Source organism: Prorops nasuta, unplaced genomic scaffold (genome assembly GCF_024137725.1).
Source record: "Prorops nasuta isolate Cenicafe-Biocafe unplaced genomic scaffold, Cenicafe_Pnas_1.2 PNAS00004, whole genome shotgun sequence".
In the NCBI taxonomy this organism is placed as follows: domain Eukaryota; kingdom Metazoa; phylum Arthropoda; class Insecta; order Hymenoptera; family Bethylidae; genus Prorops; species Prorops nasuta.
In genome coordinates, this window is record NW_027116801.1 from 9073463 (window position 1) to 9101367 (window position 27905).

General features: G+C 34.4%; 1 protein-coding gene across 1 annotated transcript in view; it reads left to right on the forward strand.

The window, feature by feature from the left end:
- Positions 1-27905, forward strand: part of cpx (complexin) — a 210684-nt gene that overhangs the window by 164028 nt on the left and 18751 nt on the right. The window contains exon 3 of the mRNA XM_066726514.1: positions 15711-15874. Within this exon, the coding sequence (XP_066582611.1) occupies positions 15711-15874 (164 nt within the window). The remainder of the gene's footprint in view (positions 1-15710; positions 15875-27905) is intronic.

Sequence of the window (27905 nt, forward strand, 5' to 3'; positions counted from 1 at the left end):
TCGCCAGAACAATAAACTTGCCGCAGGCTTAAAATCTGATTAGTTAGCTTTGAGCGTGCCAATTTCACGCAGCATTCGTTTTAATCCTCGTTCATCAAATGGTATGCCCCGAAGGGGTTTTATCTAAATTGAAAATAAAAAAGCAATAACAGTGATTGCCAGCAGAGTTCTTTCCTTCGGTTATTTAACTTACATAAGGCAAATTTCCAATTGATATTTATCTCGTATAAATTAATTATCAACGAAGACGTTTTCCATCCTATCCCATCGGTAAGCCAATTGCGTAAGGCATTTCCAATTTTGTCATTCAGCCGGCACTAATTTCTCAGTGGTGCTGCTTCCAAAGTTATTACTCTGGAAACTTGGTCCGCGACGTTTCTTCGAAAGGAAAGCAAAAAGTTAATGTAGACGAAGCGCATAAATTTGCATCGATAGCGCTGCGATAGTTTTTTAACTACACCTTGAGCTATCGAGATAGCAGAGAGATGAACCAGAATTTTTTCGTTTTTCTTCCGATTATTTCACTGTATACACTTTAATAGAGAAACTTTGGAGATTTGGCTCTCGGTGCTAACGCCCATTCGCGTGCAGCTTTAATTAAAACCAACGGATCGCGAGATTCGATCGTACTTTCCCAAGTTTTCCGCGGGACAACGATAAACAGCTTTAACCTCGAGATTATTTTACTACTGACGGAAGCATTCTTAGTACTTTTTAGTGCTAGTGCCACTTCACTTTTTTAAGTCGTTAAAGTTTTTATATTTATCCATCTTTATGACCCTTTATCGGTACGTCGATCGATAAATGTGGAGAGGAAAACTGAATAATGAGCTTTGAACGAGTTTAGAAAGATATTTCACAAAAAACTAAGGATATGGATATATAGGAGTAGAATAAGTTGGGAGGTGGTGATGGTGTTAGCTAGCATTTATTTTTCATAAATAATTTTTTACTATTCGCCTGAAGTAAAGACGATGGAAGAAAGGGATGAAAGTTTGCACGGAGTGAAAATGAATCTGACTAGTATGGAGTGAAGTATATTCGCTCGATTTAAATTCAAGGATTATTGGATCGATCGACCAAGTGATATGCAAGCTGTCATGTCACGTCACGTATTAAGCGCGGATCAGTTACTGACTGAGGTTTCCTTCACCCTTAAGAGAATGAAAGTGTCTCAAAACCCGATAGAATTTATTACTATTACGCGCAAAACCGTCCTATTTTTGTCACGAAAAAACAAAAACTAAAAGTTATTCAAAACTATTACATTTTTACCAAATCTCGTTAATCTTAAAATGACCACAAATACTTAAAAATTACATAAGCATATTCAAGCTCTATCCATTTTTTATTTTGCATTCTTCTTTGTTGCAATGATATTAATTTTATTATTTTTGTTCGTAACAGATATTTTGTCAGCATTTCTCATTCGATCAATATTATATGCATCGAGCAAATAAAATTGTAAGAATTGCAATAATGGTATGTCACCAAATCCCCTCGATTGTAAAATAACAATATTTCACTTTTACAGTGCAGAATCGGTAAAATAATAAATATTACAGTGTGAAATCAGTAAATGTACTAAAATTGTCTTTAAAACTGGTATTAATTGTCATCTAGTGATTAAGAGGGAAATTTTTGCTTTTTTCTATGCACATGTGAGTTTTACTGTTTTATAATGTGATAATTACCATTTGATTCAAAATCGCGAAGGAATTTGATGCTACGTAAAATGAAATATTATCTTTATATTAGAGTAATACTTCAATATTTCGTGGCAAATTTTAATAAATCATAAAAAAATGAAATTTTTGTCTTAATCGATAAAACCACTTTTTTTTATGTGCATATATATTTTAACAAATTTTTATTTGTCACATATAGACGTACCATTTTCTAGACTATTCAATGTGTTATGCAAATTTAAAATAAAAAACAGGTACGTAATAAAGTTATGGGATAATAGTGTGGTAGTCACTTTATATCTTTTAATAAGGGGTTAGGGAGGGGGGGAGTTCTATGAATATTAATATATAGTTCTTCAAATAGACGTGCTTACTATTTTCCATTACTATCTTTCAGTGGTTGTGTATATAATTTTCACAAAATAAATTCCTATTTCTTCAAGTTAAATCTATCTTTATAATAAATATAGCGAGAATCAATAAAAAGTATAAGATATTCTGGACATATATTTACTAATTGATTCGTTCAATCTGGCAATGAAAACATAAAGTTAAAAACGAGTGTAATCGTATTAGTTGAAAGCTGTCGTGTACAAAAAGGTTTAGGAATTTTCATTGGAGCGTTAAAAAAGCAAAACGTGCCTCTAGCCTTAAAACAACTTACGTCAGATCTTCTATTAGGCGCAAGGTCTAAAAGATTTTCTTGTCTCATATAAAATACTCACTCGCTTGTCATTTACACATTTACCATGCCATCGTTCGATAATCGATCGCACATATTTTGCTTAACAACTATTATTCCAAACTGCATAATAATTTCATTTTAATTATATATACCTTATCCACAGTACTATCTCATCTCGTATAAACTATTACTATCAGATACTTTAATTTAAAACAATCAATATAAATCTACTTGCTGCATAATTTTAACAGCTATAAATATGATCTGATCGCACGCTGAATCGTTAAGGACTCTGACCAAAAATTTGTAAGCCGAGCTGCAGAATTAGTGTACCTTTGTTATAGAGTTTTTGAAAGTTAATCTTGCCTTAAAAAGCAGTTCGCGATGTGTCTATTGTCCTGAAAACAGGACAACGCGCAACTTGGCAAATTGAAGCGTCTCGGGAACTTAAAACAAGTTCGCACCGTGAATTATTGGCCTGGTATTCCCCGATACTGGAACTGGTTGGGATAGTCAGACACCTAGCTTGTTCCAGTAGCGAAAGGAGGGAAAGTGTGAGATAGGTTGAAGAAGAGAGAGAGGGAGAGAGAGGGAGAGATAGAACGATCTCGTGTTTCCGTCCAAACAAAGTTATCTCAGCTCACGAGAGCACTAGGAATCAATGGGACTAATTCCGAGACGTGTACTGAATACGAATCTCCAACTTACTGCGCCACACTATACGCCATGCCATTCCATGCTACGTCGCCCTTTATTCTTACGATTAATGACGATTTCTATGGAGGTTCGTTACGTAAGGATCTGTCAGGCTCGCATTACTAGCGAGGTGGCTCACGTCAACACTGCCCTCCCCTCTTCCTTTCCCACCACCTACATTTTTTCAACGTCTTCGAAAAACAAAGCAACCCTTTTCCAAAGAATTTTATTCAAGAGAATTCACCGAATAACCTACCAACTCCCTGATTGAAAAATCTTAGAGATACCATCAAGAAAAGACTCTGTGTCTCATTTACCCCTCCAATCTCATTTCAAGCTTTCTAAGAATTCCTACAATTTCTGCTCCAATCAACTAATATCGTTGTCAGTCTTCCCATTTTAACGTTTCTATCACTTGATAATACTTTCAGTTCTCTCGTGGCGTATTTTACCTTTCATCATAACTATTTTTGTCAATGAATTTAGTATAATAAATTATTAGTACTGCTACATTTTAATTATAATGTTTCGATGTAAATTTTGCAAAAATAGAAAAATTGTTAGTGTTTTGGGAACTTTCAGGTATTTGAACACGCAAATTAGCTGACATTTTTCTTCGGACCCTCCTATACTTATGTTTACCCATTACACGATGACCAGCGAAAGGAAAAGTTCATCGGGTTGCGAATCAAGCTATCCGTCTTCATTTTTCAGATGTAAATTACTAGCGTATATAAGTAAAAATCGAGCGTAAATATCACGATTTACTTGCACGCGAAAGCTCGGCTGGCACGAACGAAAATGATCGATCTCGTTTTACTGTAATAGTTACTGCTGGAAGATCCTACGTGGCAATGGCCGACAAACTCTTCAGCTTTGAAGCTCGTCACTGAACATCAATGACAGTTCATTGAAAATCTAACAGCCTTCGAGTGACCGTATCAATATTGGTTGGCTAAAATTGTTAAAAAAATAATAAAGATAGCTTTAGTTTAATGGTAATCTGTAACACAGCAAGGTCGGACAATTCTGCCGATGCCAATCACTGTATTGCAAGCGAATAGAAGAATTGTAACGTACAATATCGATAAATAATAATGTACAAAGGTAGCTTTCGCAAATATACGACTGGTAATCAAACCGAGATAGGGGATATTAATTAATACACAACACTGGTATTGACTATTGTGTCAATGACACACAATCCAATCGAGTATACATGAATTTGCCTCACACCCAACTTCGATCGATCCGACAGCGAATTCTGGAGATGTGGTTAATTATACTGAAGTAGCTTTATCAAGCCCACTCGACTTGAGATTATGGGAACAATACGTGAGCTCGGCTTAAACGCGTATTATCTTTATATAGCCAGTAATATGCATCGTTAAATATATTTTTTTTAATCTGATATTAAGGAATAGCCTAATGGAATGTAAGAGCTCGAGCACTCGTAAATTTTTCCTGCAATTTGACCAAATTATTTAGAAATCTATGCAAGCCTTTTGCACGCACGTAGTGTTTTTTGGTGTAATATGGGCTCGAAGCAACATAGGCGCACGTGCAAAATCTGCAATTCTCTGTGCAGACATGAAAGCAAATCTAAAATCTAAAACTGATTTCTGGCTTATTCAGGCGTTTCATTGTAAGTAAGCTTTGGTCAGGCAATGATACTACTGCAATCCCATAATGGCCGCCATACAACTCCCCGTGACCATTAAAGCGAACGATCTTGCTGAAAATAAAGCAAGTTGGGCGAGAAATAATCAAGATGAGAATAATGGTTCGGATACATTACGCGATTGCTACATTCTTCTTCTTTTATTTCTTGCTTCCATTCCCTCAGGAGGAAAAATAAAAGGGACGAAGAAGAAAACGTTTACCTATCGATAAGCGTAGCTTAAACGTTCATTGTTATTATTATTGTTCCAGAAAGGCGTTAAGTATAGGAATACTGGAGCGAAAAATAGAAATAGATCCTTTTCATGGTGGATTTGAGTGAGATTTACAGGAAACGTGGAGAGACTGTACCGCAACCATGTGTTGGTTTATTTTTATGAAGACAAAAATCATTTAGCGATATTCATGAGTTACTGCGATGGTTTTGCGCTTGAAGGAATCGCGGGAGGGTGAAAATTCATTGAGCGAACTGAAAATGGTGGAGGGAGGGTTGAGGTCAGGTGACAGGATGTTGGTTGATAGTAAGGAAAATTTATCGAAGAAAAGGACGAAGGAATAACCAAGCACGGGTGAGTCTAGTTAATAAGATTGATGCTTCGGGATGAGATAGTATAAGGATGAGGTTGAGGAGGAAAAGAGAAGGAAAGAGGAAGGTTCCTCCAAGGTACCAGCAAGTTCGATGTCTGTTTGCATTAACGTCCGACAACGAAGTCATGTTTTATGCATGAGTGCAAAAACGACCAGACAATTTGTTCTTGCCCCACGGGCCGCGTTTCGAGCACCTTTTGTCTCCTTTCGCGCTTCTCTTAACTTCTTCTCAGGCCACCAACAAAAACTAACCAATCTGAGAGAGATCTCTCGTCTAGCAAACCGCTATGCTTAAAAATCGCCCAAAAATAAAATGAAAATCTCCAAGGAATCGCAAAACTTATTCACTTTCTACCCACAAAAGTCTAAATACTCTAAATAGACCCGCGAATAAACCTCACGTTTATTATATATCACTCGCAGCCTACGCAAGCTTTTCACATTTTCTATGATTGCGTGTTACGAGTACTTGAAGCGAATCACAATTTACATCCCATGCTGAATATGCTTTGAAAGGGGTGCTCTTCTTTTTTTCTGATTCGTTACTTTCTAACGTGAAAGCAGTAAATTTTATTTTCATATCAAAGGAGGGAGAGTTCATAAATTTATTTGAAAAAATTTTCACTACGACTGGAGTACATTTCTTTGTTAAAACGTTACTGACCTACGTTTACCATACTTTTGCATTACTTTATATTCGGTTTCGAAGTTTCGTTGAATTCGTGGCAACTGTATTTTCAAGTTAACCCGTGGAAAGGAAGTGGAATAAGGACCCACGAGAATAAGACATCCGGATAAAACCAATTTTGGAATTCCTTAAGCAGCGCGAATGACCGATTTACATGCAAATCTCATCTAAAACTTGGCATCTTCCAAATGATTCGTAAAAAAGCAATAGGTCCAGAAAAAGTGATCGTTGGAAAAAATTGGAATAAACAATAAACTTCCTATTTAATTAAATTAATTGATTGTGTGAGTATCCTCTAACAATATATAATTATCTGCCTATAATAATTATAATGGTTCAAGCATGCTATAATAGAATATTTAATCTTAGTTATACTTTCTGATAATTTAATTAATTTGGTTGTTTAATTAGTTAATATGATAATAATACTAGCATAACTTGAGCCATGCTTATGTATATGTATAAATAAGATATTCCATTTTGTAATAATCTGCTTGTAAATTAGATGGTACAGTGATATCTACTATGCTAATGATTCGTGTAAAATAGAAAACTGTACGAACATTAAGTCAATTAATTTTTAATAAACTTCTTATTCCACGTATATTATTAAGATTATTCATCCTCAAATATATTTACCCATCAATCAAAAACCTTAATTGTCTGTAAAATTCTTCGCGCTGTTTTTAAAATCAAATATTTTTCTTGGCATTACTCTGTGCTAATTAGTTTGTGTTGCTATTTTACCATCATATATATAAATATACAAAAAATACTTACTTTTACATAAAGATCATTAAACAATAGAATCTCTCTGTTTTAAAGTCTTAAAAATGTATTTTTCAATTGTTTTTAATTTTTTGGGGCAAGAGAGAGGGGATCGATAAAAAAGAAGCTCCTCGAAACTATTTCCAGGGCATTGAATAAAATCAAATAATCTATAATTTATAAATATTACAACGAAAAAGAGTTAGCTAGAAAATTATTCATATGCTAGTTTAAATTGTTTCAAATTATTGGAAGCATGTCTACAGTGGTATCTTTATCGGTTAATTTAATTGGAGCAAAAAAGAAGAAGATATAGAGAAAGAGAGGGAAAATAATCAAGTAAAAGGGGAAAAACCTTTGGTGCTGTACGTGTCGGGCTTTGGACGATTTAAAAGACTTCACGTATGTCAGGAGCATGCAATTTTCATCGGATAAAACGAATAGAGTGGTCGTGTGTAGACCACCGAAGCAGATTTTTGTTCATCTTCTCTTTCACGAGTTCTCCACACTCTATTGACATCGAGTCTACACTTGTCTATACTATTGTACAAGAAAAGATACTCAGCTAATAAAATAACCTGCTTTTACCAAATTCGTCTATATTTACTTAAAAATCAAACGCTTCAAAATTAAAATTTATTTATTACTTTAATTACCGAAGTGTAAAAAATCTAATATTATACCCAATTCATACTTTACTGATCAAAATATCGAATATATAAATTTTCTCCATTTTACATGGTAGAGCTGGAATGTATATTGTACGTACTATGGTGTTAATAATTTAAAAGGCAATCTATTCGATTAATCGAAAATGTTTGAGGAGATGAATTTATGATATAAAAGGCAAAGCTTTGGATAATAATAATCGAGAGATCAGATGAAAAGCCTAAATATGGCAAATGCTGATTGAAACAAAGCCATTAGGAAGGTGTATTACACGCGCTCACTGTATTCTCGTAAAGCGTTTCTCTCGTCAAAGACAATTTTCATTTAAAATAATATTATCATTTGATCGCCGACACAATTAAGCAGAAATTCGTCAATACTTAAATCAATTTGATCATGGGCTCCACGCGCGAGCTTCAGATCAATGTTCATCTAATCCGTTAACGGCAGGGTCGAAACCATACACCTTCGCATCGAATTGGGAAAACGAGCGCTACCGCGTTCTGCGCGTATAAAACGATAAATTATAGAGCGCGTGGTGAAATTACTTTGAAATTCGTTTCATTGAACAATTTCGGCTAAATATTATCGAGTAATTACTTTTAGCCAATTTGAGAAACTTTTTCTATTTCGCCCTCTGCTGCGTTATCGAATAGTGGCCTATATATATCTTACAGCTAGGCGTCAGAGCACTTGAGTACATTGGGTGAAATAAATGAAACATAGTGTTATTAATGGATTAAAATTTCGTTTGATCACGTCAAATATTAAAATGAAAATGACAAACGTGTAAGATGAACGAGTTTAGTCGGTGGGTAACAATTTGGTACGCGCCTACCGAATATATCACTACCGCGGCACGATTGGATCTGCATTTTAACGAGATTTTACATAACGCTTTGCGGCAAGATTGGGGCGAGACAGAGAGCGTATAAAACAGAGTGGAAAAGAGAGGGTTGGGTTGCTGGAAACTAATGCGAGTCGTCACCATGCAATCATCGACACGCAGATGCTGCTCTGAATGCCAAATTAGTTTACGCCAATTTCGAGTGGGTCATTCCGGATAGGTGGTTAGACGGGCAGCAGCGCTTTGAAAATACCAAGTGATAATGGGAAGGGATGGGAAGCGAGTGAGAAGAACCGCAAATAGGAAATACGGCCATTGCAACCACGTACCAATTCAACCATGCAAGGTCGTTGATGGGTATAGGGATATCTATAGTATAGACTCTCAGAGAGAGAATCAAAAGAAATAGGAAGCAATAGAAATCTCCGGTAAATCGGCAAGAAAATACCTAGGAGAACTAGCTCGAGGCAGGATAAGCTGCTAAATTTCAAATAGAAATTGTACTTTATGCTAACGAAATTATTCATTCCTTTGTACACCGTCGAGTAAAGTAAAAGTGCAAATCGGAACAATTTTGTAGTATTGAGGTGTAAATTTCTCAAGAAATAAAAATTCAAAGACAACACAATATTTTTATTAAGTAGTAAAAGTGAAAAGTATCGGTATATATATAAGTCGAGATAATCGGAAATAAAAATTGAAGAAAGCGACGAAATGTACTTGTGATAAGGAGGGAATGAATAAAAAATCTATAAGTGAAGATAAAACTAGAGTGAAACGAGGCTAGAAATAGCGAGGCCAGTACAGATAAGAGTTCGTGAAATAGACAAAACTCGTGCGAATGGGAATGACAAATGGAAAGAAGATGGGTGAAGCCGAGCGAGAAATAGCTTGGTCGCTTTCAGTATAAAAACTCGTGTGAGGTTCGTTCGAACGAAACTATACTACAGAGACTACAGGTGGATGAGTTAGATGAGTATCTATTCCTAAGCTTCGTTGTACTGTAGTTCCCCCCCCCCCCCCCCCATATATACCTTTCGCCCCGCCCACATACTCCACACACACACACACACTTACACACCTTTTGCTTCCATCGAACCGATTTGTCTCATTGCCAAGCCAACAGTACCACCTGTCTACTTCACTTCTTGGCTATCTGTTTAACTGTCTCTTTACTTACCTGTATATTGCCAGCCCACATAATGATTTCATTGATGTACATGCTGATTGTAACGACCATGAAACAGCATGGGGATTGTGCGAATCAAATCTCATCTATCCAGCCAGTACCTATACCTGCAAATTCGTTCCCCTTCACTTTGCGCATAATTTAAAACGCATTCGACTTGCAAATCCTAAGGATATATTCCATCACAGGACATTAAGCACCGATAATTAACTCCCTTACCTATTAAAATGTATCATGGGTGAAATATCACTCGATGCAAATAGAAACTGTATAGTGAGACGTACAGTACGATATACAGGGAGTAATAATATTTGCAACTTTCTTTTGTAGTTTTTGATTTTCATATGGTATTTAATTTATAGTGTCTGGCTTATATATATATATATATATTTTTTTTTGTTTTTAATAAAGTCTGTTATTAAAATTAATTCAGGAAATCTAGCTTTATTAGATATTTTACTTTTGAGGGATTACTCTCTTATTGTTATATGTTCGTTCAATCATTGTTACGACAAATCGAAACTTTATAGCAGCTCAAATTTAATTTAACGAAATATAATCCAATGGTGTATCGTATAGTCATGCTTATATTTATGGAATAAATAAATCAGTAAATTTAGAAATCATTTTTTTGCATAAAAGTTTTTATGAAGTAATATTATCGCCTAATATATATATTTCTTTATGAGAACAGTGTTTGGTCCATTGCTGTTTGCTATTAAGGTAAGGATGGAGAAGTTTCTAAGTTTTTTATATCCTTCGCCGTACAGCACAAGTATAGAACATTCTTTCCGCGCGATTTACACGTAATCGCAAACATATAAGCTATTTCGAGTGAGTAAATGTTCAATCGTTTCGTGTCATGAGTATATTTCTCAAGATTAATATTCGCCATCGAGCACCAACGATCTAGCTAACTATTTAAGCTTCCATTTTGAGTGCGTTGTAATATATTGGACGCTGTGAATTCAATGAGAAATAAACTTATTTCCACTATTTAGTATAAGAGCATGAGCAATGCTTACTAAAACAGAACCATGAATGGTGTCTTTTTAATCTTCTTACGTTAGTAAAAATGATAAATTTAACTTTAATGCTAGTCTCTGATTTTTTCTTCTTGTACTTAAAAAAACTAAACAGACCCATCCTTAACCTGAGTTAAAAACTATCAAGCAAATGCAACTTTAATCAATTTTTCGAGTATTTCTTGAGTGAGTTAGTTAAATATGCAGCCTTTACCATGAGAATATTTAATGTTTCGTTAAATTTTAAAGTGCACTAATTAATGATTTAAAAATGTTAGAAAGATGTGACTAAAAGGTGGAGACAATTTTCTACAGAATAAATAGGGATCAAATGATAGAAATTGCATATAGCTTCTAGAGTTTAATGCAATGAAGCCTAGCATACTATTCCTATCCTCATTAGCATTCATTCTGTATGTATTTACCCAAGTAATTGGTTGTCGAGTCTGCACCCGTGAAGTTGGTTACTATACACCTAACCTAACAAACTCACCTCCCTTCAAGTTTCGCGACTCTCAACAATAGATCGTGTTCGTTCAGCCAGTTATTTACTTTCTCCACCTTCCCTTTCCACCTATTTGTTGCTCTCCTCTTCCGCTTGTGTGATTTTATATTGTCACGCACTCGTCCCATTCAACTCCAACCCCTCTCACACAAGCTCCTTCCCTCCCTCTACTAGTAAAAAATTTCATCGTATCCTCCTTTCCTTCAATACTATCAGCGAGGAAATATATTACTATAAGTTTATCCATTTTGAATCCTGGTTTTATTAACTTAATCCACGATCATAAAAATGTAATAATAATTACAATATGGATATTTGAAACCGCATCAAACTACGCGTTGCATATATCATCGTATCCTCTTTTCCTTTAATACTATCAGCGAGGAAACGTACAAGTATAAGTTTACTCATTTTGAATCCTGGTTTTATTAATTTAATCCCCGATCATAAAAACGTAATAATAAGTACAATATGGATATTTAAACCACATCAAACTACGCGTTGCATTTATTATAAAGAAATTGAACATACTTTTACTGAGTTTTATATGCCTCAATAGGGTTTCTCTTCTTATCAATATTCAGTATTTTCTGAAACATAATACTATTATTATTATATGTCTTTACGATTTTAATATCCTCTAATAAGTGCACATAACCGTTACTTTTAATATGCTGAACTTTATATTTTTTATACCAAACGACCAGTCTTGGCAGCAGCTTGATGTAGATTTATAATAAAAGATTATATTACAATTTCCATTAGCATCCTGCATTAGTAGCTAATTAAAAGAAAAACAGTTAAGCCTTGTAAGGACTTTAACGAAATTCGCTTATCTGCAGAGTGTAATTGAAAAGTTAGCTGGTAAAGCAATTTTGAAAGTAAATCAATTTAAAATATATCAGATGATGGATGGATTTTGACGAATCTACCATGTTTCGAAATTCAGAGAGTCCAAAAAGTCAATTAGCAAGCGGCTGCAATCGTTTTCATCGACATTAGATGCGACATGGTTGAAACTACCAACACACGTAAAATACTACCGCATTGCAGTCATTTTAGAGGGCTTTCCTCCACCAACTAGATCATTTTTCACTTTTCACTGCTTTAACTCCACCCTTTCATTTTCAAATCTGAAAGTAATTTGATTACAGTGATTAAATAATAATATAGTATAAATACTTTCTTTTATCAATCACACTCTTTTACTTTAATTATTTTATTATAGTTTAAAAAAAAAGAACTGAATATGTAAAGTGCACAGCATATTTGCAATTTCTGAACACATTCTCACAGTACGCAGTAGGAGAAAATAAGCTCATTGTTCTTGCCGGTTCATTTCATAGCGGGGCAATTGGATGCAACACCTACCATTATCGCTTTTTCCCTCGCAATGGAGCGTGCAATTGTTACGAGGAGACATGATGTTCCCTTCCAATTATCAAATCCATGAAAATGATGTGAAAACTGTTGTACATTATCGAATAATGCTCAGCTTTAACACTAAAATCATAATTATACTGAAAATTCTAAAAAACCTCCACTTCCAAAGTTTCAGTATAATTTCCAAAAGAAAATACTCCTCTTTTATATCTTTATATTCATATATCCTTTCGCTTCCTCAGTTTTTTTCTTAGAAATCCTGCTCTTCTGTAACATTTTAATCAGACTTTGCGCACTCTTAGAAGACCCTTTTTTTCTTACCAACTGACAATTTATTTAATAGTTCATTATTAAAAACTGAGTCGCTGCAGCTTTTACGTCAAATCTTAATGGGAAAGGATGTACACGTCATGCTTTAATTTACTTTCGAGTAAAAATCTATATATATATTTTAAATAAGTAATTTAAATTTTCATTATACGATGATGTTAGTAATGGAAATATAAAGAACGAAGAAAATTGTAAATTAAGAATGGAATATTAATGGTAGGACAGGAAGATTTTCTTGTACTTTAATGTTTGAATAAGTAACATCAATTGTGCCTAAAGAAATAAAAAATAAAGGATATAAGTAAAGAAACTGACTGAGACGAGGTTTAGTCTGAACTTGAAAGAACCTAGCCGGAAATATATTCACTGGAGAAATATTGCAATGAGAGGCCGACCAAGAGGAGGGAGGATAGATTGATTTATTTACGGAGTTTATTAGCTGCCCCTGCTTCAGTAATTACATTATTATACACATAATATTTAGGCACATTGACGATAAAAGTATCACTCAGTCTCATTTCACTCCTGCACACCTATACTGTGTTATTGAAATGAGAATGTGTAGATGTATACGTATACGAAAAATTTCAATCAGAAATGACAAAATTTATCGATAAGTAGCGCTAATAATAAGCATATGCACTATTACACATTCTTATTGCATTATATTTATATTTGAATGCACAGAACGAATAATGTCAACATGTTACTTACACACTACTTCATTCTAAGTAACCATTAAATATGTGTGATAATTATTTCACACCATTTTCCTTTTATATATTATATTAATTTCTTTCTAAATTATTCTATTCTCTCTTCATGTTATTTACTTCATTTACACACACACATACACAATGTTATGTTATTACACACAATTTAAGCGGTCATATACCAAAAAGTTTCGAGCTTTACTGCTTTCACAACTGCCCACAAGTATAGATGTTACACTTTCTTCTCGTCTCATTCTCACTACGTTGTGTTTTTGTCTTTACTGTTTTCTTCTCTTCCTGCTAATTCAAATGTTTTCGCGTAGATATTCCAAGTATTCCATTTTCATCTGTTAATTAAGTAATATGGAATATTATATGTACATGATTTTTCTTTTACTAGCATGAATTGTAGAATTTCTAACATATCTAAAATTCCTACTCCCTTATTATGTTGTAATATTATTATCGCAACTCTATTTTGTGTGTTTGTAGTTTCTGAAGATAATGCGAGTCAATTTCATTTGAGCACAATAATATATATATATATATAAATACAGAAACAATATTCATAATATGTTGCGATAATTGCTTTATAAACTACACAATTTATATATAAGCATTAAATTTTCACTGATTCTGTAAAACACAAACATCATTTGCTCCAAAGATAGTTCACAGTGTGAACTGAAAATTTAACATTTTTATAAAACGTAAATGTAACACATAAATATTTTCTTTCACTAATTACTTCTAGGGAGGTTCTCATAGATAGATAGAAATAGAGATATGAAGAGAGAGAAATTACTTAAAACCAGAGAGGACGATATAAATTAATTTTCTCTAACACGAAGCCTCTAATCGCCCAGCTATCGATCAATCTAGATATTATTTGACACTTTTTTAACCGTCCGCTTATAATCCCTAATTTCCATATGTTAATTTATGGGCCTTCACGAAATTCGATCTTTCAGTTTCTGTTCTGTGTGTGTACAAATATAAATCAATATATAACAATATAGCAATAACAAAGTAACCAATATCATTAATTCAGTCTACTCGCTAGTCAATTCACGAAGAATCCCTGTAATCTTTCAGTAAACCAATATAACTTTGTTGAACCTACCAAAGCCCCTATTTTCCCTTGTGTTCTTTAAGTAGGTACGAACGACAGTACAAAACATTCGAATCGATTTTTTGTCTGAATCACCAATTCAATCGTCACAATCGTGAGAATTACAGGTACTTTTTCAAAGTTTTACTCCGAAAGAGCTGAAAGGTGTCGGCCTGGACAAACTAAAATAATCTTTCTTCAATTTAAAAAATATTATAAATAAGTATGTATAATTTCGTTGCATAATGATTGATTGGGGACAATACTTACAATAATAATAATGAGTAAGAAAATTAAAATTACAATAATTTAATTATCCAATAACCTAACTTGGATGCAGTGATGCAGGATTCGAATAATTTTGTTTCCAAGTGCTAGAGAGAGAGAGAGAGAGAGAGAGAGAGAGAGAGTGGCACGGTGGAAGCTATTTAGTTTAACGTCGAGTAAGTAGCAGCGGGCGTATCGAATCGTTTTAGACTGAAAACGCATTAGAAGCACGAGGGATGGGAGTGCCAGTTAACAGCCGAGTTAGGGAGGGTTTCCTCCCCCCTTTCCTGGGGTGTTGCTGCACTGGGCGCTGCTCTGCTGCTGTGGTAGGAGTCACGGTTTTAAAGTAACGAAATTCTCTGCCGATTTCGTGTATAGCGAGTTATACGCGGGGCATGGTAAGCGATGGGAGTGGGTGAAAAGTGGGAGAGAGGGAGGGGGAGGGGGGTAGAGAGCGCTGGGAAATAGGAAAATCGATAGGACACGGGCTAGGCTGGCTGAGAGACAGGGCTAAGTAAGTAAGCTAACTATAAGCAGCAAAAGCAGAAGCAGCAACGAGGAGGAGCTTGGGAAGTGCCGAAAGCAGGGCGTTGACGCTGAGAAAGGTCATTTACTAGTTTAAATCCCGAGGGATGAACCCCTATGGCTTATTAACCGTAGCTCAGGGATTGCCCCGAGCCAGCCCGCTGGATGAATAAAATAAGACCAGTTATCTTCACCCTGAGTGCCTTAAAACCAGCCATTTTGACTCCACCGAACGATTTTTCCAGCTGAAGCGAATGATATAATAACACTCGACATATTTGCACGAGCCATTGCACGAAATACGAAAGGCGAAACTGTAATGCCGATTGTCAAATGAACGTTTTATTTTGCAGGAGCGGTCGGGGGTGAGGGGGGAGATGAGGATGATAAGGAGAAGGAAGAAGAGGCAGAGAGGGAAAGGCAAGAGGCCATCCGAGAAGCCGAGGAGAGAAGGAAGGAGAAGCACCGTAAGATGGAAGAAGAACGGGAGCAAATTCGACAGCAAATCAGAGATAAGGTAAGAATTGCATTTCTTCAACTTTCATCCATTTACTTTTCAGAAAATTGGCGTGCATTAACGGGAGGACAGAGGTAGTTTAATAAAACTGAAAGGTCTGAGAGTAACTTTGTCAAAACTACGATACTTGCATGAAGAATTTGCAAATTTCATAAAAGAATCTCTACTGAAATAAAATCTTCTTAGAAATAAAAACGCGAAACGCAGGGCTGTGGACAAGGGGTAATGGGTTAGAGAAGGTTATAGTATAAAAGGCTCTTTTATATGTTCGCATTATCGTTGGTAAATTATATTGTGTGGTAAAGTAGGGAGGATCTTCTTTGTTCTCATTTTTCTGCTTCTAACATTTCATTAGGAAGTCCAGAGAGAGAGAGGCTCTCTCTCTCTCTCTCTCTCTCTCTCTCTCTCTCTCTCTCAGCTACGCGTCATTCGTAAATTAGTTCCTGGCCCTTTCTTTACGCCAGCGCTGCAGAGAATTTAATATTTCGCAATGGTAAGAAAATATCTGACTACGGATCGAAAAACTGCAAAGTATAAATTACACGCTTATGACAGCAGCTAGCAGTTGTGCAGTGGTATAACCCCCGCCCCTAGTCCTCGAAATCACGTTAATGTACCATTAACGAAAAAGTAATTAAAAACGACTCCGACATACTTTTTATTTCTATAAAAATATGGTTATGCACCACGGTTAATCCAATTTCTGCCCATGGTTACGTTAAAGACAAACCCGAATGGTTATAGGTGCGCCAATAAAATCTCTCTAATCTCGTGGAGATTAAAACTTTGTTTCACACTCATGGTCGGTTGGCTAATTTGTGACTCGATTTCCATTAATTCCGAATGTCCGAGTTTGGCCCGCAGTGGATTGCGGTGCAACACTTTGCTCGACAATTTGCCCATTTTAGGACAGAGCGTCACGCTACTTGCAACAATTTAAAGCTTCACTTTTTTCTATCAAGCTACAAGGACGTTGCTTTTCCCGTTAGCTTGTTCACTTCTCATGATTAATAAAAAATTCTTCCTTGCTTCCAAAAATTTGTCACTCATCCTGTCTTTTTTTTTTTATTGCTTATAAATAATGTTTAGGAGAATGGTACACAACTTCAGAGCCCTGAAAATTGTCAGCTTAAAACCTGTTTGCTGTTTATATTTTTAGAATTTTCCATATAGTGATGCAGGATACATGAAAATTATTATACTATAATTATTAATTATTATTAAGTTCAGACTGGTGTCATTTAAATCGTATCACTACTTATTGTTGGAGCAAATTAGTTTTATAGGGAAACAAAGTTTAAACATTAATATGATTTTATACAACAGTTTCATGTATGAGTTAACATAACACAGCGAAGTAACATAAGCGTAAACATAATTGTAAACGGAGCGTTTGATGACCTCTAAGGGAAAACAGTTTAAAATGCAAACTCGATTTTAAAGCCGGATGTTCGGACACAGGTTGCCATGAACGTCGTTCTCACTTACAAACATACACAGGTGTTTCATACATTCCCCCTCTCTCTCTTTCTCTCAACTCTATATTTAAGCAGTTTGTAGCGCATTCACATTTTTCCTTTAAAAACAAAAGAAATTGACAATAAAAATTAAGAAAAAATAGCTACCATTCACATATCTCGCATAATTCGTAAGGTTATGATCGACAAAATTAATGCCTATAGTGGAAAATATTGTTTTTATTTCATCAATAAACTTTTACCTAATTTACAACAGCAATCTTATACGCGTTTAATTTAAATGTTTTTGCATAAACATAAATAAAATGAAATATAACATTTTTTAAAAATAAAAAGAAATAATGCAAAGTACCTAATGAATGCAGATGAATAGATAATTTATTTTTTAAAGAAGAATTGTAGAATTGATTGGTACAAGTAGAAATAAAGCTATGAAGCATTGTATTTATCTCCCGCAGCTTTTATGGCGATAGAGTAAACACCGCGAAGCATTTACCACTAGTCCATGAAACAGAATTGTTTATTACACAGACGCTACAAAGCGGTCCCTGTTTGCACGCTGTCCTTTAACGGCGTTCATGGACCATTCGTTCTTTTTTATTCTAACCATACAAACGCGCGCGCGCGCGCTCGTTCCCCACTTAGCAAATAATTAATAAAATTGGCTCTCAAGTGTACTTCAACTAAACAACAAAGTTAAATTATGTCAGTTTTTATTGTATTCGTATTTTATATCAGTTCGGCTATTCAGAGTTTCATTTAATATATCATTTAAAATACTTTAAAAAGTCGTACAAGTATATTAACTTTATTCTTCATTTTACATACGACTTAACAATAAAAACATACAGTGATATTCGGATATTGGTTTGTAATGCAATAATATACCCCTAATACACATTAATAGAATCAATATAATTAATAGGAAAATTATTACCACGTAAACTTCTATAAAATTTGAAACATTAACGTTTATAATTGACGATACATTATTGAAGTTTTACATAAATATCAAGTTGAACTTTAAAAACAGAGTCCCCGACAGTAAAAATAAAATATAATTAACGAGGAAAGGAGTGATAATGAAAACGCAACTGGTCAAGAAATCTATCGCTCGTGAGATGAAAATTTACGGCAGTTTGGCTGTTAAATTTATTATCATCCTTTATTTCGACAAGATTTTCCGTTTAATTCATGCAAATTCTCTATAGAACTATACTGCTTCTAATTTACATAATTTAATAAAATTAATTTTCTTCAAAGTTTCACTTAAACAAAAACAATTGTTAAAGCTCTCATGAAATATTAATTTTCTATATTTCATATATGGTTTTATGCCCCAATTTGGATGAGTCCTGTAAATACGAAATGTTACTAAAAGCGACCTAATTTCGAGTTTTAGTATTTAACATACAAACGAAAATCCACATTCGTTCCAGCCATATCAATAATAGAAAAGGAAAATTACATTACGCATGAAACATTTCATCAACAATATTTTAATCTGATATTCGGTTACACTCAAAGTAAACAAAAGCAAATATCCCAATTTAATCAGCATTTCAATATGATAAAGTTTCACGAAATATAATAGAAAAAACGATTTTTCGTAAAAATGTTCTTGAAGTAATAGAACAAAAATTACAACAAATGTTCCACGAAACTAGAGCGAAAGATAAATTGAAGCAATAATAGGAAGAATAATTGTAGGAATTAAAAAACGCCAGAACAAAATGGGGACAAGGGAATTATGGGACTGCGAAGAGAATTAAATCCTGTGGGAGTAGCAAGATTGCAATCAGCTGAGAGAAATGGAAGTAATTATACGAAATTATTTAAACAAACATTATAGAGACACGTTGTATACTTAAAACATTTGACGGATATAATGGTTCCCCGTGCGAGAATGAATTTACAGATATTAAATTTGATTTAGCCCTATATCGATAGTGGGAGTTTGGTGTCTAGAAAAGGATGCAAATAGATGAGTAAATGGCTGTTTCAAATTTTGCAACCGAGACGCATTTAGTGGTCGAAAAAATTGAAATCGAGCTAGAAAGCAAGAAGGATAGGGTGCGCATTGGATTTTTAATCAGGCCGATCCTGGCGTCAGACCATTATGTGCGAACGTTCTATTCAATTCGACTAAGCTTGGGTCCCGTAGTTCCTCAGGCTTCTCTCTGAGGGAAGTGAACGGATCTGTGTGAAGCTGAGCGGATTTGTGTTGAACTGAACGGATCTGTGTGAAACTGATTGGATCTGTGTGAAACTGAAGAAATCTGTGTGGAATCCCTGAAGCCACTCTACCATGACGCTCTATCGCTGTCGTTTACCTACACCTAACACTCTGCTATCCTGCGTCAACCCTATGGCCCTCGGCGGATTTTTTAATTAATTGTCGGAGTTAATTGAGAGCCCGCAACATGAAACCTCAGACCCGTAAACATTTCTGCGGAGTGAATATTATTCGTTCGTGCATCTTTTAAGCTGCGAAGCGCCTTCCCTCGACTTTTCCACTCTTCCTCACCTTCTTCTTCCTTTTTTCCTGATGATCCTTCTTTTTTCTCACTATCCCTATCTTATTCCCTCACCCTCTCGCTTGGCAAAGAAGAAAAATTAATTTGTTCAACTCAATAATGCTTGGGTATTATTTTACTCTATTAGATATTCCTCGTAGGCAAATTATCATTACTGCTACGTTGAGCAAGCAAATTAATTTTTTTATCCTCCAGTGGCTATACTCTGCGCTAACTTCAAGCTACTGGGTCGAGTAGGAATTATCGAAATGTTGGATGAAAGCAAAAGTTGGGAAGAATGACGCATATCACTGAACCATGGAAAATTAAATTATTCGTGAAAATTATAATTCTCGATTTTCTTTCAATCTACATTCATTTTAAGATTAAACACGAATTGGCCTAGCGATGCCTGGCAGCTGGAAAGCCTTGAATTAGCGAATCTTTAAGCTTCGATAATTCTGTTAAACTTTCTTGTTTAGTTTCCTACCATTTTCTACCTACATTTTTTGGATTAGCAGGAATTGAGCATATTCCCTTCATACATAACTATAACAAGTTAATTTTCATGAGGATAGAATTCCTGAGAAACAATGCTATACTTGAGGAACAATGTTAAGGTACGATAAACGTGTGGAATCCGAAAGTCACGAGGTAAGAAATTCGAACTTTGCAAGGATGGCTTCATTCCGGACAGGCGTACTAGCTTCTGCAGGTAGAATGATGGGCATGTCGAGAGGTAATTTTCACCTGGTACATTCGTCGATGAAAATTGAACCATGTAAAAAAATGCTATAACCGAAAAGGGAAACGCGCGACTCTGTTGGATCAAACGGTTATCAAAGGCACCTACATTTTCACTTTGTACAAATATAGTCATTTATTCAAGTCATATTGATAACGTTTATATAATAACCAAAGATCTTTATCTATTCGGTGTTCATCATTAAGATCGTATCAGTTTTTCGGTACAAAGGTTAATAATTTTTTAGGAGTTTAGGCTAATCACTTAAAATACAAAGCTGTATAATTCTATTCACAAAACTAACTTGCATAATAAAGAGAATAATTGAAATTCCCTGTTAAAAGGAAAAGAACGTGTAAAATATTCTCTGTTTATAGACCATGATAATTATTAGTGTCGCACTAGTTTGTACTTTCTTCACTTTCAAAACATACATTATTTATGGAATGACCTAATATACATATATGAAATTTGTATTTAGCTTTGACAAGAAAAACCTCTCCGCGCGGGCTCCACAATACTCACCGATATAGCACTAGTTTACACAAGCGTAATTGTTGTGGTTTTTCCACTTCGACCGAGAAAGTCACCCCTTTGCTTGACTAATGTAAACTAGACTTTATTACTTCACTATCTAAATACTAATTATTGCCCGAGACCTTACTTAATAACCTCTTAACTTACTCTAGCGTGCTTAAATTTCTACCATTATCTCTTCCACATAGTAACCAATTCTTTTCATTATCAATGAAAATTATACTGCTGATAAGTTCTCAGAAATTGATGGAGCGGAAGCAATTTATGACTATTCCATTCACAGCAAGTATTACAATAAAGTTTTCAGCGTTTCAGCTTACGAAAAAGTCACGTTGATAGATGTGTTTTGGCTCATCGACTGTGCCCTTGAAAGTTTCGCTATTGATTCGATTGATGCATCGTCCAAAGATTGACAAATAAAAATTATGCAACACTAAATGTATGCATGATACGTGGTGTGTATGGCAAAGTTCGTGCTGAGTCAAATGAGTGGCAGCCGCGTCGTACGAATAAGGAAATGTAGGTTAAGTGCTGCATTAATACGAGTGTCAGCAATTTCAACAAAAATTTGCTGACACGATAGAAGAATAAGGCCACTATGAACGTTATATATAGCATTGCAAAAATGATGAAATTATAGCCTACTGGAAAACTCGTTATTTAGTGCAGCTCAATTTTCAGTACTATCGATATTCGAATAAAATCTCATACTCGCATATCCTTTCTACATTCGTAACTGTTTACACTGAAAAAGGTTGATTAGACTTATTTTATACCACTTTTTCGAAGTTTGTTAATTTAAGCTTGGAGGATTTTAAAGAAATTTAAATAAAATCTCTATTTATATGGAAATTTTTTAATTTTTGCTTTAAACAGTAGTTTATTTTAAATTGATAAAAATAAAAGTATTTTACCTATCTTCCTAATGATCACCAGTCCTGATGGTTTGAGACACTTGCATTGTACTTTTCTTACTTTTTTTGTGAAATTAATTGCATATACCGAGACATTTCTGCGTCCCTCTTAACGAATGCTCATTAGCAAATGAGCGTTCCATAGCAACAGCTGCACACCCACATCTTTACAATTTAAATTTTAAAGAAAGAGTCATGCGTTGGTAATTTATTTGTTCACATATTTTTCGGAGAAAAGATTGTGTATCTTGTTCTATCTCCCATCGTGTATTTTGACTCAATGAATTTATCGGTTTTTAAAGAATAGGTATTGGATAAATCATTTTCTGCGCATATAAATATACGAGTAAAAACACATTTGAGTGTACTTTGGAAAAGTTAAAGTATCGTTTATCTTGTTTAATTAAAGATATTTTATGGTTGGTTTTCATGAAAAATCTATACTAACGAATCAGCAAAATTTCATAAATAATATAGAATACATGCTGCTTATACTCAATGCCAGTAATCGATAAACTACCTTGAATAGGTAGAAAGCCATATATGCAAAAACGAGATTTTAAAGAATATTAAAAAACTAAGCTGTAAAATGTTTAGTTACCTAATTAATATTTCTAATGGAGTTTTTCAGAATATAGTACACTTATTATATTTTATGTTTATAAAATCGCAGGTAGTAGGCACTGAGATTGGAGGAAAAAAGCTGGAATCAAAAAATAAATAAGAAACATAGAAGAGCATAAATCTCATGCATTATTGAAATTAAAGTCCTCAAATATCTGTATACTATATTGGAATGGAAATATGGATGTTCGAATCTAAAATTGGAGTATCGGTATGGGTCGAGGATCCTAATATGAAATAGGGCGATTTATCGCACAGGATAGTCCGCAATATATCAAGATCCCCAGCAGATAAGCGAAAAAGAAATTCTCGAGTCTCATCTCGCTCATAAATAATCCAGCTGCGATTTCAAAGTAGGAAAACGCTACGGGCAAAAGCTAATACGGTCAGTTCGAATGTCGTAAAAAGAAACGAATATCGTTTGTCACTTTTTCCTAACAGAAATATTAAATACAAAAAATTGTAATAAGTGTGGGTAGGTTCGCTTGAATGAAAAGTAAAATTATGCTGGTTCACCTTAAGCTTTACCCCTTCTTTCATTTTTTTTTTAAATTTATCCTATGATTTAAAACAGAAACTTTGAATATTTCAAGTAAAACACCATCAGCGAATTGCAAAAAATATAAGTTGGTATTAAATTTTTTAACGAGAATCAAATAGCTCATTATGCTGCTGTAAATAATTAATGATGGAATGAAAATGTTAGTCAAAGTAACTTGCTGCTTTCACTATCATATAAAAAAGCTTTCATCGTGCACCCGCTCCGAGATTTAGATAAATTTCAATATTATCAGGTTTTGCTGACAGCACGTGCTTGTAATAATTAAGAATGTTGTCCTTGTTATTAAAACTGTATTATTATAATACAACCCAGATAATATCAATTAATTTTAGCCATGTTTAGCTCTACAGATAAAATATTTAAATCAGAAAAATATTCATAATAAACAACATAACATTACAAGATAATTTATGTTATAAATATTGTTATATAATTCTCAATAACAATTTTGATCGTAGATGGGAATTTTCGAACAAGGGTTCACGTGCAGTTAGATGCAAGAGAATAGAAGGGAAGAGAATTCGAGCAATCTATTTCGAAATATTGGAGAATACGAAAATTAATAAATAAGGTTATGGGATCTGAGAGGAGAATCGGCCGATTCTGTGTTCGCTGGAAGCAATATAGTTGCTTCTTGACCGATAAGAATGCATTCTATATAGTGTAGTAGACAGTCGTGGCGCTATCTCCGCTTCGGCATTTGCTTCCCACCCCCAAACCCTTTGGTTCCAGCTTGGTGGCACGCAGCCTCTTACTCTCCTCGCAAAATTGCTGTAGGAACGACATTATTGCTCGTTGTCGTGACCAATCCCCATCGACATCGTCGTTCTAGAGCACCGCTGTATTTTATTATGTACTTTATCGAATCTCGTGACAGTCTCGCTTTCTCTCTCGCCACCTTGACTACTTTTCGCTGTTATCTCACCGCCCAAAACTGTCCTAATATCCGTTCGATTCACTCACCTAACATTTCTACTCTCCTATTCCATCTAACTGTGCGTATCCCCCCGACCAATACACCCGTGTCCCCTTATCGTTTCATAACTTCCTACTCAGTGCCAATGTTTTTCTTACCTCTCTAAACTCAAAACTTTATTTTACTATAAAAATGCATAAAACCTTTAAGATCGCTGTCGAACGTTGCTCTGACGGAAAACAAATATAGCGATAGGGGTCATTGAAACTCAAATAGTATCTTTGAAATTTAACTAATTTTAGCTGCAACTAATCCAAACTAACTTTCTTAAGAATAGAGTAGATTAAATTAGAAAGTGTCACTTTATAAATGCAAAAATATAGGTTTGCCGTAACTCTAATCATTATTTTTTAGATATTCTTTTATTAAAATGTGTATTTATAGGGTAATATATGTTGATGTATGAACCCAATTTCATAATTTTAACTAATACTTTACACATAGATTGTTTGATAATACGAAAAATGACAAATAACAAGTCTTAAGAGTGTGATCGATCAGAGCACGTTAAGGAGTGATAAGTGCGCATTTAAGATGTTATTAGTCTGTTTCTTGATAGCAGTAATCACCTGAATGAATCTACTCTACCCCGTCGAGAGAATTATTATTAATAGTTTGTGAGAAACATCTCGTACATTTGAAAATAGCTCTCTCGTATAAAGGGCAAAACTAATCGAGTTGAGCGGTGATTAACGTTATGCACGCGACTATTATGCAGTCACGAGGCAAAAATGTTCCGTAATCTCGTGTCTACCTCTACACATTAGACCATAAAGCTACCCGAAGGTTTGCACAGTGGTGATTTTCATTTTACATGAAATAACAGAGAAAGAGAAGATAAAAACTTCCTGACAAGGCTAATAAGTTATAAAAATAAAGAAAATTAAGAAAACGATCAATATAATTGATCATAGATATAATACAGGAGAGATTAGAGGGTTGAATTATTCACAAATGCTATAGATGTAAAAATAACAAAATGCCCTTAAAGCTTAAATTTAATTCTATGCAAATCTATTATTTTTATTTTCCTTATCAAATCAAAAGATACTCATCTAAAATTGTAAAAGCTACAAAGGTATAAAGTAAATTCAATAACAAGATATGGCTGACTAAAAAAATCGCTTGACTTTTAATCATTTTAGGAAGAAATTAATTTTAGCCAGTAGTATTTATTTATTAAGTTTCAGTAGTCGCATACGGCAAAAGGACTTCAAAGGAATGAGGTCATGAAAATGAAACGGGAAAAAACGTCCAGAGACATATTGGCACGTGGACCTGTCGACACAACTGATATGCAAAAACCTTCTTCCGTCCTATCGCGTCGTATCGTTCTGGAGAAGAGAGAGAGAAAGAGAGCCTCTAATGATCCGTTGCGGCGTAAGAATAGAGGATGGAGAGTGTGAGATAACAGATGAAAGGAAAAAAAGTGGAGGAGAGAGAGATAGAGAAAGAGATAGAGAGGAAGAAAGAGGGGAAATAGACAGCTTTCCAATATCGCAAATTCATAAAGCACGCAAAGTCTGATGTCTCGCAGAAAATTTAACTCGAATCAATGAAACAATATATATTGGAATATACTGTATGTGTAGGGAAATCAAAAACAGAACGTCTTCTTTAATTAAAAAATAGTAAAGATTTTCTAGGTAGCATATCAACAGATACATGTTAATTGTTATGGTTGAATTATTTATAGGAATGTTTATAATTATATATGTATACTATTAATTTAGTTCACTGTTTAATCCATCGTGATAGGTTTTTACTTTTAAGGCTAATATCTTGATTGATTAGGGATGATATACGACCTTCGGCTTTAAACGAAGGCGAAGTTTTCACGTCACGTTTAAGATGCGCCTGAATTGATCGTTTTCGTGTTTAACATGAGTAACAAGGATTAAAAAGGTAAGGAGATGTAAAATGAGGAGGAAAAGAAGTGAAGGGAGAGAATGACGAAGAATAAGAAGAATCAGACGTATCTGCAAAGAAGATAGAAGAAAGAAGAGTGAAGAGTGAAGAGCGAAGAGAGAAGAGAGAAGATCAAACTTAACTGGGGTCAAATTGACTCTAGTAGGGAGTCCCTGCATTCAATATGGCGACTTCCTAATAGAGTCAGGCTGACTCCTTTTAAGACGTTCACCGTCCATCCTGAAAGTACTTAAGGGTATGCGCGTTAAACGAAATTAAAGCCACTTATATTACAAAGTGCTGGTTATTTAATAAGAAAGGAAGAGATTGAAAAGGACTCAAGAATTGTCTCTGTCTTCAGCTATGGAATTATTAGTCATAATTTCCGAAAGCGATTCTTCAACACGTAGCTCTTCAATTTACTTTTTTCCCACTGTCTACAATCTTCAATGATAAGCTCGATTGTTAATGAATTTCTCTTGAGTCCTTGTGCGTACTTATTTTACTTATTTAAAATCTATGAATATTATGTAATATTATATGTAACGTAGAATGTATGATATACTAACAATTATATGGTCTATGAATAAATTTTTATATGACACATATTGTAATATATATATATATTTTTTTTTAGGTAATTTTTCATTTTTTGAGTGAACAATAAAAAAGTGAATGTTAATAAAGACTCTTGTAGTCCCTGGTCGATTTTGGACGCGTGAACAAGGGTGCTCATAGGAGTAATGACGTGGGTGGTGACTTGTACTGCCATCGAGTCCATTGTCTCTCCAAGTACGTGCAAAGCACAAAGCCTAGGCTAATGCAGACCATTACCTATCTACTATTCCCGCCCTAGTGCAGTCATCACCCACACTCCCCATGCACGCTACTCTTGTTAACGTCATCGCCACACTCTCCCCTTCCATTTATTCTTCCAAAAATGTTTCATAAAAAATTTTCTCTTATATGAAAGCTCTTCTATCTCATTATTTACCACATGAGTTGTTAAAAATGGAGAGTCGTGAGTGACATGTTATTATGTTTCAATGCTCTGATTACTTATTTCGAAAGTGTTCAAAACACTAGAAATTAAAATATAAGAAGAAAGTATAAAGAAACCTTGTGTATAAAAAGAAGTCTTGTATAAGCATGGTTGGGAAGACTTGCATGTGCCAAGTATATACTATACCAATCTTAATCTAAATAGCACAGAAAAAGTGTGTCCAGTGCTGTAACGCAATATACCAGAACAAGTTTTTAATTAACAATAAATGTTATTGCTACAAGCATAAGTTATATTTTATCATACTTCATCAGCACAAATAGCAAGAGTGAATTGTATTATACTGAGAATAATCCGTAAAGTTTGTAAATACGTACACATAATCCTTAGCAATAGAGCTTGGTCAAACGCGTTTAATTTAAGGATCCCTTACCAGTTTATCACCGGTGCAGGCTTTAAGGCAGAATAGGGCAGTATAATTTAATGCAGAATTAATTGCAGTTCAAAGCAGGCTTAGATCTCAAATTTAATTATCGCAATCGTAAATTACCATGAATTTATCCATAAAAATGTTTTCAAAATATTATTTAATTACTCGAGGTAGCCATGAAATCTTATTACTCGTAAACCTTATTTTGTTTCGTGTTAAAAAGTGGATTATCTAGTATTTTTGGGATAAAATAATTATTGTTGAATATTTAATGTCAATTGTAATTATATAGATTGAAGGTCGCACAACTTATCGACTCATTGTAAATGATATCAGTT